Source organism: Notolabrus celidotus, chromosome 12, assembly GCF_009762535.1.
Source record: "Notolabrus celidotus isolate fNotCel1 chromosome 12, fNotCel1.pri, whole genome shotgun sequence".
Taxonomy (NCBI): Eukaryota; Metazoa; Chordata; class Actinopteri; order Labriformes; family Labridae; genus Notolabrus; species Notolabrus celidotus.
In genome coordinates, this window is record NC_048283.1 from 34,325,080 (window position 1) to 34,341,189 (window position 16,110).

Here is a 16,110-nt window from a genome sequence, read left to right on the forward strand (position 1 = left end):
GTAAGACTTGGTAACAAACTAAGACTGTATAGGTAACAACAGTTCTTCTGAACTTTTGTGAATTAAGATAAACCAGCAGATCAAACAGGGCTGCAGTCTGTGACACTCACCTGCCAGAGTCCACTGCAGTACTGAACGCCGGAGATTGTTTCTGACTTTCTTCAATGTTCAGGAGTTAAATCGGAAAACCCGAAACACCAAATGCAAGTTCGTCTTCAGAGTAAGTGTTCAGTGTTGCACAGTGACACAACCAATGATCTAACCGACATGTTTACGTGATGTAAATAAACTGTGTTAGCTGCTGAAGGGGAAGACTGAGCTGATATAACCAACACTACAGACGTCACTGTTTCCACCGGGTAATCTTAGGCATTTCCTGCTTCACATGATGCAAAACGGAGGTGCAAAAATGTCAAAAATTGACACTATATTAGTGAAATACATTGTAGATCGGATTAGCTGATCAATGCGCTGCAGGCGGAGGAGCACGTCTGTGTTGCGGTTGCAAATAGTGCAAAAACAATCTGGCTTTCTGACGGCAAATTAAAGTGCTGAAAAAAAACCCAAGTAGAGCGTACACCTAAACAGAAGTGAGTGCTCTGGTCAGACTCTTTCAAAATTCACTAAATCACGTGGCAGAAATGACACCGTCTGCAGAAACTGTAGCCTAGCTTGCGTTCCATTTCTTCCTGCAGTTTCTCATTACAGCAGCTGTTGTGGCCCCTACTATTAGTAGTGATATAAAACTCATACAACCCCACTTCAAAAACACTGAAATATCCCTTTAACATGTCGAGCATTGGGCTTTCAAATTTTCTCTATCGACCCTCCTTTCAATGAAAGAATTGTGAACATGAACGAAGTGGAAGACCGTTCTGAAAAAAGCTTTAGGTTTCCACCCTCCGTGAGATTTCAGAGGCCTTCATGTATGGAGCACTGAGACATCCAGCACTTTGTTTTTGTGTGTTTGTTTTTTCTTTTTGCTGGACTTGCATGGTACAAAGTGTACAAACCTGATATAGTGAGGGTGATCTCCTGAGGGTTTCCTGCTGCTGTGTTGGCACACGAAGCTGAAGCGAGGGCCTGAGTCAGGCTGGTGTTGTTGATGGTCAGTGTGATCTCTTGACCGTTAGCACTCCCAGTTACCAGCCCAGAGCTGCTCATCACATGGCTTAAATCCTGAGAACCTGTGGACCCAGAGAAGAAGCACAGATGAGATGTTTATGTCACAGTAAAGAGCATTGAGTCAGCAATCAACACAGGCAAAGTTGTCATGAATACCTGTAGCATCCTGCTCAGAGAGACCAGCCATCGTGACCTGAGCTGGTGTGATGGTTGAGGGCTGCAGAGCTAGGCTGGTCAGTGGGTGGATGACAACATTAGCAGACACAGAAGGGTCAGAGGTGGACATGAGCTGGCTGCCTGAGTGGGAGGTGAGGCCAGTATCAACACTGAGAGGTTGAGAGAGGAGGCCGCCTTGTTGTAAGGTCTGGTGCAGGAGGGCTGGGTCGATCTAGAAGAGATAGTAAAAGACACATTAGATGAAAGAGGAAATCTGTAGCAGAGTGGGAGGGGGGAGACGTGTAGAGATGTAACTGAAGCAGCCTGCGGCGAGAGTGTTGCTTTCTGAAAGAGTACATCAGGATCATTAAGCAGAACTCCAGACTCATAATTTCACATTTTCACAACCTAAAACTGTGAGGTGTATTTAAGTCCATCATTGTACCATTGGTACTCTGCATACGCTTGTAAGTTAATGTGGCGCATAGAGTTTCTGTTTTGAAATGTAAACACCACAAAGATGTGCAGACTTCTTCTAATTTATTCCAACATGTGGTGGTGCAGAATGTTTCCCAGAAAACTGATTTTCTTAGTTTGAAATCTTTAATGAAGTGAAATCTGAACAAACTTCAGCATTTATATATCAGTCAACCATAGAAGAATGGGATTGATTTGATCCCAGTTGTGCAGATCAGGGGGAAAAAATCACATTTTCATTTATTGTTTTCACAGCTGATTTAACAAAACTCATCATCTGCTTCCCTGGAAGAAGCTCTTTTCAATCTTCAGTTTCTCTTTGGGGTTGTAGGGTTTCTCCTTTAGCTCATTTGGTTTGATGCATCCATGCTCACTGGTCATAATAAGGCAAAGAACACTATGTTCATAAGCTGCAAAGCTAACTACACGTGACTACACAAGCTCACTTTAATCTCTTTCTAACAAATCTTTTAATCACAGTGCTGTGTTGATAGAGCGGTTCATGTCAACGTTTTGTAAATGAAATGCTCTTCGAAGATGCATTTTATTACGATGACTTCCCCAAAACAAAGCTCATCTAAAAGCATCCAGCACACTGTAATCTATCAGATTAACAGACTGAGACAGTGCTGCCCAGGGAACAATGTGAAGTCGACTGCTCAATTAACTGATGAAAATGAGAGGAAGACAACATTTTGACAGGTGACATTTCTGGAATAACAAGCTGTATCTGGTTCATTAAATACTTCAAAAAACAAATAGTGCTTTCACAGAATATTAATGACATCAGACCTTTTTTTTTTATTTTGCAAATTATGAGCTCTTAACAAGGCAAGGCACATCTCTCCAGTGTTAGCTTCTCTACACTGACTCACCATAAAATCTGGACTAGAATTAAAAATCCTTCTTTTAACCTACAAAGCTCTTAAAATCAGGCACCCTCATATTTTAAAGAGCTCATAGTGCCCTATTACCCCTCTAGAACACTATGCTCCCAACATGCAGGCTTGCTAGTTGTACCTAAAATCTCTAAAAGTAGTGTGGGAGGTAGAACCTTCAGTTATCAGGCCCCTCTCCTTTGGAATCATCTACCAGTCAGGGTCCGGGAGGCAGACACCCTCTCTACTTTTAAGAGTAGGCTTAAAACTTTCCTTTTTGATAAAGTTTATAGTTAGAGCTGGATCAGGCTTGGACCAGCTTTTGTTATGCTGCTATAGTCCTAGACTGCCGGGGAAACTGGCGCACTGACACACTGGGATCCTAGCTCACTCCCTTCCCCCCAACCCCTTCATCACTTACTTTAACTCTCCCTGTCCCATTAAAGTTACTAACCATAGACCTTTCTGGAGTCCCTGAGCTCCCTTTGTCTCGTAGGTTCCTCTGAGCTGCCGTAGGCGTCCTCCTGCTGTGGACGTTCCAGTCTCCAGCTGATACAGACGTGCTGGACTCCAGCGGCAACAGCTTCTACGACTCGTCTCATCACTATCACCTCTCTCTCTTACTCCCCTCTATCCCTCTTTCCAGACCCAACTCGGTCGAGGCATGATGGCTGTCTAACATGAGTCTGGTTCTGCCTGAGGTTTCTGCCTGTTAAAGGAAGTTTTTCCTCACCACTGTAACTAGCTAAATACTGTGATGTGCAATGCTCATGGTGGATTAAGGTGGGGTCAGACTGAGTCTTATCCTGTCTTGGTGTTGGGTCTCTGTTCATAATTTGACATAGAGTGGTCTAGACCTGCTCTGTTTGTAAAAGAGTGTTGAGATAATGTTTGTTGTGATTTGGCGCTATACAAATAAAGATTGATTGATTGATTGAACACTCACAGCATCCTTCTGCTGGTCACTCGTCTTAAAATGAGGATTCTTTTCAATCACAGCAGCTTTTAACAAGGTTTGTTTACTCATCAGTATCCCCTGTTTTCCCTGCGTTACAAAGCTTTTTAAAGCTCTTAGTGACCTAGGCCCCCCAGTACCTGACCGAGCTTCTCCATTATCATGTCCCCGCCAGAACACTGACTCCTTGAGTCAGTTGTTATTGGTCACCCCCAAAACGAGGCTTAAAACCAAAGGTGAGCGAGCCTTTGTGGCAGCTCCCCTTGGCTCTGGAACATCCTGCCCAAACATATCCACTCTGCAGGATCAACTGAGGTTTTTAAATCATCTCTAAAGACTCACATCTTCTCCCTGGCTTTTAATCAAGGTTGAGTGGACAACTGGCATCATTTTAACTAAATTTGAATTTATGCTATTCTATCTCATTTTATTATATATTTGCACTGTGTTTATGTATGGTAGTATTGTATCTTTGGCATTGTTTGGGTTATTTTTGTCATTTGTGCTGCTTTTGATCTTTACAGCACTTTGGTCAACTCCGGTTGTTTCAAACATGCTCTATAAATAAAGTTTGAGTTGAACTGAGTTGAGACGAAGTGGAGATGCTAGGCTGGTCCGCTTCACTGTGTGTTCATCATGCTTTGCACATTGAAGCGGTCGCTTGCTTCTTCGAGCGCCATCTTCTGAGCGACATACCGTAACACCACAAAATACCTCTCTCTGCCTTTTGGACCCGTCAGTGTTTAGGATTCAGCTCATTTTTTTGTGTGATCATGGCAGAACGCTGAGAAGGATCTTACCTGCAGTGTGATGTTGTTGATGTTGCTGGTGTCAATGCCAGAGATCTGTACATTGGGGCACACCAGGTTGGCAGGCGTCAGCTGCAGGTGGATGCCATCCAGTGTGGTCAGACCATCTGGGAGAGACACAGTCAGGTCTCCTGCAGCTGCAGCGCAAACACACAAACACATACATATTAGGATATTTCAAAATTGGTAGCAGGTAAAACAGCATTTGCAGGGACACATCTGAAGGTGTGGACTTGGGAAAAAAAGGAGGCTCTCCTGTGGTGCCAGACAAGCATGACTCTTGAAGCATGTACATCATTTTGCATCTCATTTCAAGGCCGAATCACAAGGCATGACAGAAAGTCCCTTATAAACACTGCTTCGCGTCTCAGCTCACAAAATGCCCTCATGGTTTCTTTGAAGCAAGAAAAACCCTGAAATAAGAGCGCTGAATATTTACAAATGAGTTCCACCAAAAGAGAGTGACAACAATGGGAATTTGGGGACGCATCAAGGTTTTTTTTCCAGACGGTGAAAGTGAAGTGACCTTTGGGAGAGGTTTGCTTTTAGTGAACCGTGCACTTCTTTCAAAAATGCTAAAAACAAAGTGAAGGGGAGAGAAGGAGGTTACAGTCAAAGAACCAGAAGAAATGAGCTCCAAGAAGAAAACCATGACTGGAGAAGTTTTACCCATCACCTCAGATGTCATGCTTTGGGATCAGTGTTGGGGAAGCAATTTCACAGCAACAGAAGGTAGCCAAACTCCAGTCAACATTTTTAACTGAGACAAATTAGAGTGATTTTGAGAATAAATGTGCATGACACAACAAACGCAGTGGCTCTGTTACAACCTTATTTAGTCTTTACTGAGCATGCATAACCCAGTAAAGTAGACATTTTTATTCACCTGTTTGACGGAGATTAGACAGAGTACAAGCCCAAACTTCTGTCAATGTGAGCCTCAAACTTCCTTCACATACACCACCGACTACGGCGTCCAACGTTCTCAACGCTGCCATAGCCAGACTCCAGACAGACCACCAGAGTGCCCTCTTCCTGATCTCCAGGGACTTCAACCATGTATTTATCTTATACATAGCTTATTATTGTATTTGTATAACTTATTGTGTACAGAGCAACTGTAATGACTCAATTTCCCTCCCCGGGAGTATTTCTGATTCTGGTCACCGGCTTGGATGCTGCCAGCTGATTACCAGCTGACAGACTGACGCTGCAGACTCTGAGCCCTGCATTGTTTCTGTAACACCCATAAACCTTCCTGCATTAATCACCCCTCCACCCCCGACACTGGCATCAGAGTAATAGCCGAAAGCAAGCTGCGTAGTGTTGTAGAGCCCAGTTCAGCAACTCCTTGAGATAATACAATTGAGAGCCTTTGTTTAAGTTTGATGGGTCATTTCATCCTCAAATGATCACCATGAATTACAAATCACTCCAACATTTCACTGACTGTTCTCTTAGTATGCTGCTCAGCACCACTCAGAGTAATATGCTAATGTTCTCCAAACGCTCCAGTCTACTGCTCCACCTTGGTAGTTCTCATATTGATTGCGATGTCATAACTTTGCTGGATAAAACCCATTTCACTATAAGACCCTGATTAATCCTGAGTGTATATTTTGAATGGTTATTTTAACTTTATTTCTTTCTTATAAAGAGTGTGCTCCTTTTTCCTGCTCTTACAGATCAGCCTTTAAAAGATCTTTTTCCATTTGTAAAGCTTAAACCGAGCTTTGGCTTTGAGAGTACAGCAAGAAAGAAATTCCCAGATGGTTGAAGAGACGCTTCTCAAAGGAGAATACTTTCAGGATGATAATACTTTTTATAACCGGGCTGTGTTAGATGCTCAATTCTGATTGTCAAAACCCCACAACAATAGCAATAAGGTGACACCAGGGACAATCCTGATCCTGCACATCATATCAAATCACTTCACAGAAAGGAGTTCCACCACCCCCGTGTCTGCTGTCGTTGAATTACAAACATTAATTACAGTCTAAATCTGTAAACACTGTGGCATAAGTGTTAGTGACAGTCTCAGTCTGGTCTCCACAGTCTGGAAATAATGACATTTATCAGGCACAGATGTGTGGAGCTACTGGACCTCAACCATCCCTGATAGGGCAAAGTGATGCAATATCCTGTCCTGCAATCTGGTGCATCTCTAAGTCGCTGATCGCTACAGAGAAACTTTAACTACAAGTGATCGTGAGAATAGCAACAATGTTAAAATCTTAATTCCTTAAAAAGCCTCCTTTATGTTTAAAGGGGTTTAAAGGGGGGCTGAATGAGGACAGAAATGTCAACATAAGATCTCTACCACGGCTTTTAGAGTTCAAAGGGATTTTAAAGCCGTGTTGAAACGTCTTTGCTACTCGCGCTTATCTCCTCTCACGTGTTGATTCAGTGAATCCATCTGTGATGAAATATAGCACCATCTAAAACAGCACCAGCTGAGTCTCTTCATGCTAACAGGCTAACTGTTGTGTTGCTCATAATGATACCTGCCTGTCTGTCTGCTTCTATGGTGTCATCTGTGATGGATGGCATTCCTCTTTGTTTTACTGCCCTCCACTGGTCTGGTGGTGTAGTGCATTTACTTTTTTTTTCTCCATACGTCACTGGCCTGATTTGCACAATCTACCTGGGACTTCAGCTCACGGTTGAAACGCAGACAACAATGGAGGCACAGGAACCTTTTAGTTCAGGGTAAAGTAGTTCTGGGGGCTAAAAGACCTGGAACTCTTGGTCGAAATGCACCTTTACAGTGACCTTTGAGGGCATAGAGGTCATATAACAGTACAAGATACTAAGTACTAAGATGAATTGTTTCCAGTAGGTGTGTATTTTTGAGGGTGAATCCATACCTGACATGGAGGCCGGCAGGATGGCCTGTCCCACAAGCCCCGGCTGCAGCAGATTCTGATCAAACTGGCCCGTCAGGACTTGGCTGGCTGGGAGGTAAATGTTAGGGTCAGAGTTGGATGTGTGTAACAGTCCCACAGGCTGAAGAGCATCTGAAGCTGCCTGTTGCTGGCCCTGACCCTGTCCAGCACCATGCCCAGCCCCTGAATCCTGCCCCTGACCGGCCTGACCGGCAGACGAGCCGGAGCGCTTGGATTTGTTTCTGTCGCTGCTCGGTCGGAGGTGGCACTGGATGTGGGTTTTGCGGTGGCCTGAGGTCCTGAAGCGGAGTTCACAAAAGGGACATTTGAAGGGCTTGGAGCCAGTGTGGAGGCGCATGTGCACCTTTAAGCTGCCTTTCGTGGAGAAGGAGGTGGCACACATGTGACAGATGAACAGTTTCTGCCCTGCAAGGAGAAGAGGAGTGTTAGCTGTGTTGATGACTTCATTTAGAAATAGAAGACTGAACTCCTGATATGATCATCTGTTTGTAATATCTAACAGTGTTGAAATTACAAGGACAGGCTCAAAGCATCTCTAATCAGATCTTATCCTTCCTCTGTACTTGAGTACAGGAAGCATTACAAAACGCTGTTTATTCAGAGTTAGTGAAGAGTAGTGTTGTAGTCAAGGCCACATTAACCGAGACCAAGACGAGACCAAGATATTTAGGGATAGAGACCGAGTCAAGACCAAGACCAAGGCAGGGCGGGGACAAGACAAAACTAAGACCACATATATCAATGAAAAATCATGATGAGAGTTAACAAAATAAAAGACTTCTGTTTATTTTATTCAAGTTTGTTTTAAATACAATTAACAGCAACAAACATGGTTTGGTTTTGTCTTCGTTGTCTTTCTTTTGACGCCCTGTGAGAGTTCTGACTCGTTAAGTTTTGTTTTGGTCGTCGTTAGTTTAACTTTCCCGTTAGATTAGAGTTAAAACTGTTTTCTGTTTCCTGTGATCTCAGGAGAGGAAGGAGGTTGTAGCTGAGCAGGATTATTTTGTCAAGCCTTTTATTTCCTCATTAGTTTTGTGCATTTTCTATTTTCTAATATTTGTAGTGTTTTTATCTGATGGGTTATAGGTGTTGACTGTGTTAATCCTGTGGCAGGTATTTAGCTGTGCCCTTCTCTCAGTGTCCCTCCGGAGTTTGTTATTGTATGTCTATTGCTTAATTGCTTAATCAAACAACTTAGCAGACATCTCTGGTCACGGGCACACAGTCTCTCCTCCTGTCGTCTGTCTCCATTAACGCCTGAGTGCAGGGGGCGTGTCACTCACTGTAGCACTGCGAAAGTCGCGGTCGTAATAGGTGAGGAAAGCATGAATGAATTGAGAAAGGGGGGTTCTCTCTTATCACAGTAATGACAGGGACACAGAGTTCATCAGTGCTGGTCTCGACCGGTCTTGATATAAGGTATGGAGTCCACCCAGTTGGAGACAGAGACAAGACCGAGTAAGTATGCTTTCGATTCTGAGATGAGACCGAGAACTTAAATGAGCGGTATCGAGACCAAGACCGGTCTTGAGTACTACAACACTCGTGAAGAGTACGCTAAATGTTTCATGGTTGTATGCTAAACATAAAGCTATCATTAGCCTCCCTTAGCTCAGTAAAACCACTCGAAAAGCCCATTTTCATCTAAATCTTACTAGTTTAATATTAATAATAAGAACTTGAATATATGATTAGTAGAATAGAAGTTACAGTGAGGTGTTTAGAGTGGATCTGTGTCTGGGTGTGTCACTTCCTCACAAACGACCCACACAGAACAACAACTCTACGTTTTCCTTCATGTCCTGATTTTCCTCACAGACCAGATGTAATGAGTTCAGCAGTGAGCTTTAGAGACGCTGCTGAGTGGATTTCGAGCAGGACATGCTGCTTCTGCTTTATATGAGCATTAAGGACATCAGAGTGGTATTGATCTTCTTCTCCTACAAGAAGGCAGAGACGCAGATTCCCCAGGGTGCTTAACTTTACCCAATATAATATTACAAGAAATGAAGGTTCATGAGAGATCCTGTTTTGTACTCTTGTGTTTGAAAAAGACAATTTCCGAGCAGCACATTGTTCCACGTATACTTCAACCAGTGGCAGGAACACTGTGATTAAGTGGTGACCTCATTAACCTCAATAAAAATTGGACTCTAGACAAGGCGTAAAATTAACATCAGCCAAGCACCAATGGCAGGTAAAAAATGAGTTTGGCATGTAAAACAAAAACACACACCCGCCAGTGGCCGATGAAAAATGTTGTATTGCATGTGAGGTTTTGTTTTTATACTTTCGCAGATTTCTGCCCACTGTCAGGCTATTTTGACCCTCGCGGAGCGCTGTACTTGTGTTGGGATTTGGTACGTCTGGAACGGCGTGACGTCAGCTACTGGAGTTCTATTCATTCCCTTTGCTTGATGAAGCGCGGCGGGAAGAGCTTGGCCGACCTCGGCCCTGGCTGACTTACAAGAGATGTGAGACAGACATTTGGCTATCTCAGTCAATGTAAAAGGTTGCACTTCTGAATATTTCTAATACATGATGACGCAGCAGTCACCTTGAAATGAAGTAAAATGTAATAAAATAGCAATAATCTAATTTTATCTGTACATAATTGTATTCTTTAAGTGATGCTTAAGTTGGATTTTCATAATTAAAACGTATGGTAATTATTTTAAAGGTGACATATCACGCTTTTTTCATCAATATATATTGGTCTAAGAGGTCCCCAAAACATGTCTTTAAAGTTTGTGCTCAAAAAAACACTTTGAAATCAGATTTTGGTCTGCCTGAAAAACCCTCTTCTTCAGTCCTCCTCAGAACACTCTGTTTTCTCTCTGACCACGCCCCCTCAGGAAGTGGATGTGGCCTCGGCTGTCCAGCACGTTGATCTAATGTTTACATGTTGGCTGAATATACACGGCTGCCCAGAGATCACGTTACTTCAACCCTCTGAATCTGATCCAGAATCTGATCCTGACTGAGAGGCGCCTGTAGCAGGACCTTTCTGAAGGATTGGTCACAGATTTAGTGTTTCTTGTTGTTTTATTTATCAGTATGTCGACGTGTGTCTTGGTACACAGCTACGAACATGTAGCTATGTGGCTATGCTAACTAGCGCTAGCACTTATCCATGATAAATAAAAATCATCCACTAGATCTTCAAATCTGCAGACATGGGGAGTAAAACCGACCTCTGCCAGAAAGGCAGCAGGACCTTTCTGAAGGATTGGTCACAGATTTAGTGTTTCTTGTTGTTTTATTTGTCAGTATGTCGACGTGTGTCTTGGTACACAGCTACAGCTACAGCCATGAATATGTAGCTATGTGGCTATGCTAATTAGCGCTAGCACTTTTCCATGACAAATAAAAATCATCCAATAGATCTTCAAATCTGCAGACGTGGGGAGTAAAACCGACCTCTGCCAGAAAGGCAGCGGGACCTTTTCTGAAGGATTGGTCACAGATTTTGTGTTTCTTGTTGTTTTATTTGTCAGTATGTAGACGTGCGTCTTGGTACACAGCTACAGCTACGACATGTAGCTATGTGGCTATGCTAACTAGCGCTAGCACTTATCCATGATAAATAAAAATCATCCACTAGATCTTCAAATCTGCAGACGTGGGGAGTAAAACCGACCTTTGTGTTTATTAAGACAGCTTACAACTAGCATGCCTCCCTCCTAAGCTCCTTGTTAGCACACATTTGTGCAGGTAATGAAAAACAGAGGAGGGATTCAGTATTATTTTATACAGTCTATGGGCTGAACAAGCTCCGAGCTCTGACTCCCTGACAGACCGGATATTGTTGTTACGTAACAAAAACACTGAAGTCTGAAACGGCTGGTTTCACACACATTTACAGAAAGGTGGAGAAATCAGAACAGGGGCAGAATGGATTTTTTTCATTCTCGGGGGGTTTGTAGACATGCCAGGGAAACATATTTCAGGTAGAGAACCATTAAAAAGTCCATTTTGCATGATATGTCACCTTTAAATCAAATAAGGGATGAATTTTTTTTATTTGGCTGGTGAAATATATTTTTGGCCCATACATTTTTGGAGGTCACTAGCCGATGGCAGATGATGTAAAAGTTAATTCTATGCCCTGACTCTAGAGCTTGAACTCTAACCTGTATGTGTCTTCACATGGCAGTCAAGAGTAGATTTCACCGTGAAGCTCTTCCCACATTCATCACACTTGTACGGTCTTTCTCCTGTGTGGATCCGGATGTGTCTGAAAATGGAAACAGAGCGACAAAGGGCACATTTTTAATCAGCACAAGTGCATGTAATAATAATATTAAATAATACATTTTATTTATGGGCACCTTTCAAGACACTCAAGGTCACCTTACAAATGCAACAACAATAAAACAGACTCAATATAAGAGAAGACAGTTTGTGATAAAACAAAACAATAAATATAAAATATACAATATAAAGAGGAGCACAATGGATGCAATAATAAAATGCAATAAAAGGCACATGTGAAGTGTTTACAATGAATATGCAGTTCTAAAAAAGGTGGGTTTTTACCAAAGACTGTATAAATAATGGACGTAGTCTCCGTGACGTCACCCATCTGTTTCTGAAGCACTGTTTTGAAGCCAATCGGCGGTGGCAGCCATATTGGAAATGTTGAACTTAACCTAACTTCTGATGCGGTAAAGAGGCGGACTTTGAGCCTCCTCGCCAACAGCTACAGTGTCCCTGCATGTCAATCAAGTCAGCGGTGCCTCTCATAATGGAAGACTTGTAATCTTAATATCTTTGAAATTGCTGTGTTCTGAAAAAATTCACCCCCCGTACAGTGTGTGCCAATGAAGAAAGGAGCCATCCAGACTACACTTGTTTTTTGAACCAGACTGTAAACATGTTTATTTCTGCTGTAGAGATCGTCTTCTTTGAATTGGTGTGTATGTGGTTTCCGGTACTTCCGGAGCCAGCCTCAAGCGGACACTCAATGAACTGCAGTTTTTAAACCTTCAATTCTTGCGGCCGGAGGTTGTTTGGTTTTTAGGCGGGATTTGAAACTGAGAAGAGAGATCAAGTTACAGAAAGTTTGTGGTAGAGGGTTCCAGTGATGGGGAGCTGCACGGCTGAATGCTTGAGATCCCATATGATAGATTCACACAGGTCAAAGAGACAGCTCATGAGTTCACTTAAGTTTTTGAGTTTTAAATAATAGAAAAAGAAGGCTCAATATACAGCCTTCTGAATATGTATTAGTTATTACACCTTTATGACTGTTCACTCTGAATACTGTAGTAACATGAGCTTGAAAGAAGATGCAGTCAGAGCTGGATTCTAAATATAAAAACTGAGATAATGCATGTGGCTGAATGGGTGTGAGTAACAGATATCTTGTAGAAGAAAAGTCAAAACTTCAATAAAAAAAGTTGAAAAGTGGAAGAGTTTTTGTGACTTTACAGATCTAATAACAAGCTTCCATGTTTCACTTCCAACACTATTATACCCTTTTAATAAGAGATGCTGATTTCACACTTTTACCGCTATTTTCTAAATAGAAACAACCAAAGAGAATTAATTAATTCACACTCACGCACACGCTCACACACTGATTACCTGACTGTCAGGAGCAATTAGTGGTTCAGTATCTTGCCAAGGGGCGCTTTGCCATGCAGCCACGGTCAACCCTTCAGCAGTCTTAAAGTAAAATGTAACTCGGGTGACTACCGAGATTCCAAGAATTTATGCCTGATTTATACTTCTACGTTGAATTGGCGGTGTAGCCTACGCCGGAGGACCAATGATACTAAGAATTATGATTAGTACTATTGATATTATTACTGTTATTTTATCATTACTATAATCATTTAGTATTAAGTTATATTTTTATTTTTTTGTTTGTTTATTTATTTATTTTAAATTTTTATTAAATCGAAATAATTACTATTATTACTCTTATTATTATCATTACTATTATTATTTTATTATTTTATTATTATTATTATTATTACTATTATTATTATTATTATTATTATCATTACTATTATTATTTTATTATTTTATTATTATTATTATTATTACTATTATTATTATTATTATTATCATTACTATTATTATTTTATTATTTTATTATTATTATCATTATTACTATTATTATTATTATTATTATTATTAACATTACTATTATTATTTTATCATTTTATTATTATTTCTTCTTCTTCTTCTTCTTCTTCTTATTATTATTATTACTATTATTATTGTTATTATTATTATTTTATTATTATTATTATTATTATTTTATATTTGTATGTGATGGTTATAATAATTCCTGATGGTTTTTGTCTTTATTATTAATAATGGAAGTAAGATTTATGTATCTGGTTTTTTTCTACTTTTTCAAATTTTCTTTCTTTTTATGTATTTATCTATTATTATAATTATTTAATGTTTGGTATCTTTAATAATTTAGCCCCTCCCTCATTGTTGTTTTCACTACCTTCTCCCACCCAGTTTATCTAAAACTACTGTCCTATTTGATACAATTAAAAACCCAAAGAGACACACACACACACACACACACACACACACACACACACACACACACACACACACACACACACACACACACACACACACACACACACACACACACACACACACACACACACACACACATTACTCTCTGAAATGCTTACTTGTTGTCTTGTCTTTCACTTTGTTTTGGATATTGTGTATGGTATTGTCATGTCTCTCACCCGTCTTGTATCGTGAAGCAACACTTGAATACATTTTTTCATTAAAAAGTGCTCTGTTGTGAGAAGGGCTTGCTGCATTCCGTCAACACATTTAACTATAATAATCTATGCTTGCTAATTTTCTCAAGGACTGAGTCCAGTGAGATACAAGTGTTGAAATGGTTTGTTGAAAAGTCAGGAGTGTTTTGAAAGCTTGAAGAGGCTCCCACAGCTTGTTTAGATGTGAATTTGCACATAAAGGACCTCTTTTCACTCTGTTCTAAAGGTGGCTATAGCACAGTTATCATAACCTATACACAGAACAGACACTTTGATGCTAATAAGACCGCAGCATACAAGACTATACTCTTCATGGATCATGAACCAGTGATAATGAGGTATGAAGTGTGTTCAGTGCGATCACACTGTGGGAAGCTTTCAGTGTGTGTACCTGACGAGGTCACTGGGCTTCTTGAAGCTCTTGGGGCAGTAGTTGCAGCAGTTGGCAAACTTTGGTTCCGTCTCCAGCTCCACTGCTTTGTCTTTGATCTCACTGATTCGATCCCTCTCAGCTGCCGACTGAGCCAGGATCCGCTCGGACACCGAGGCCTCCTCGCCGGGATCTTTTGCCAGCTCGGCTGCCTGCTCCTCGGTGAAAGTGATGATCTCCAAACCTCTCCTCTTAGATCCCTTTTGCTTCCCGTCTTCCTCTTCATCTTCATCATTCTCATCCATGTCTTGAGTCTCCATACCTACAACTGGGGGAGTGGTTTTGAATTTAGAATGTTTGTTTGGGCTACCTTCATTTCAGACAGCTCAAACTGGGAGATGAGTTTAAATGGGAACATTTTCACCTTGAGTTAAAATATGTACTTTTCTACACAGCAGGAAATCTTTTTAGCACATCTAAAGTTACTGTGTCCCTTTTTCATTTTCAGAAATGACAAATAACTTCTCAAACTTCCCCCCTGACTGTGGAGAGGAAATGGAGATTAAATGACCCTGTTTCTAAAAAGCAAAACGCAATAAAACTTCAGAGTGTTGTAGGCGTTCTTACTTTGTTCCTCCACAGCATGCACCTTGCTCATGTGCCGTTTACACAGCAGATTGGTCCTGAAAGTCTCGTCACAGATGGAGCATTTGTAAGACTTGATATGAATGATCATGTGGCGGTTCAGGCTGCCGTTGGTGGTGAATGAGGCATCACAAACACTGCACTTATAGGGCTTCATTCCTGTTAAAGGGAGTGGGGAGAGTCAGGTTTCACGTTGAGTCTGCAGGTTATACAGTTTTTAGGAGCTCTTAAGAGAGTCAAATCAACTAGTCAGACACTCAAAAGTACAGGACCAACAGAATATGCAGTGAAGACGACATCACCATGAGGGACTTAAGGATATATCGCAAGACGGTAAAACATTAATACAAATAAGGGTGGATTAAAACTGATTTAACAAAATGTGTGTGTGGAAATTATTTTTTAACAGTAGAAGGCGCTATCTTCATTATACTCCACTTGTTCAACATCATGAAGTCTCTTGAGCTGCTCTCTCGTCACTCGCTTCTCCACCGCCGGACTGATTCTGACCTGGTTGCGCTCCCGGCTGACACATGGCTGCGTTTAAATGCTTATTTTTCTCAATAAGAAGGAGAAAACTGGACACTGAGTCTGAAATCTGACTCTGTCCAGTTGTCCTGTTGCAGTAAATCCACATGTTGTAGTCTGAGTCTTCACTCTATGACCATGCGTCCACAGAGATTATTTATAAGCCTGCTCCTCATGTTGATATTCAGCGTGCTAACATGTTGAACACCTCAATATGATCTTTAGCTGTTTAATACTGTCAGTAATATACACTGTGTCATGAAGGAACATTTGATTCAGGTGAAAAAACACATTTGTCATTATTTTTGACATGGAAAACATTCAGGTTTTTTTAATGATTAAACGATGATTGATTGTTAATTTTTCCAAAGATCGATCACAGAAAATACTTGAAATTTACATCCCTAATTTAAAGAGATTGACCTTATTTGTTTTAATATTTAATACTTTCATTTGGGAATTGTTCACTTTCCATTTCTCTATAATTTTTCTGA

At 41.0% G+C, this 16,110-nt stretch overlaps 1 protein-coding gene across 2 annotated transcripts in view; it reads right to left on the minus strand.

Annotated features, from left to right (window-relative positions):
• The window catches only part of LOC117822866 (zinc finger protein 236-like), a 132,464-nt gene that overhangs the window by 36,048 nt on the left and 80,306 nt on the right, over positions 1-16,110 (minus strand). For both annotated transcript variants that reach the window (XR_004633266.1, XM_034697795.1), the window contains exons 19-25: positions 15,071-15,247; positions 14,465-14,771; positions 11,440-11,543; positions 7,268-7,711; positions 4,392-4,537; positions 1,282-1,513; positions 1,014-1,187 (exon numbers count right to left, since the gene is read on the minus strand). Coding sequence is in view for 1 of the 2 variants with exons in the window: in XM_034697795.1 (XP_034553686.1) it covers positions 1,014-1,187; positions 1,282-1,513; positions 4,392-4,537; positions 7,268-7,711; positions 11,440-11,543; positions 14,465-14,771; positions 15,071-15,247 (1,584 nt within the window). In the remaining variant the exon portion in view is untranslated. The remainder of the gene's footprint in view (positions 1-1,013; positions 1,188-1,281; positions 1,514-4,391; positions 4,538-7,267; positions 7,712-11,439; positions 11,544-14,464; positions 14,772-15,070; positions 15,248-16,110) is intronic.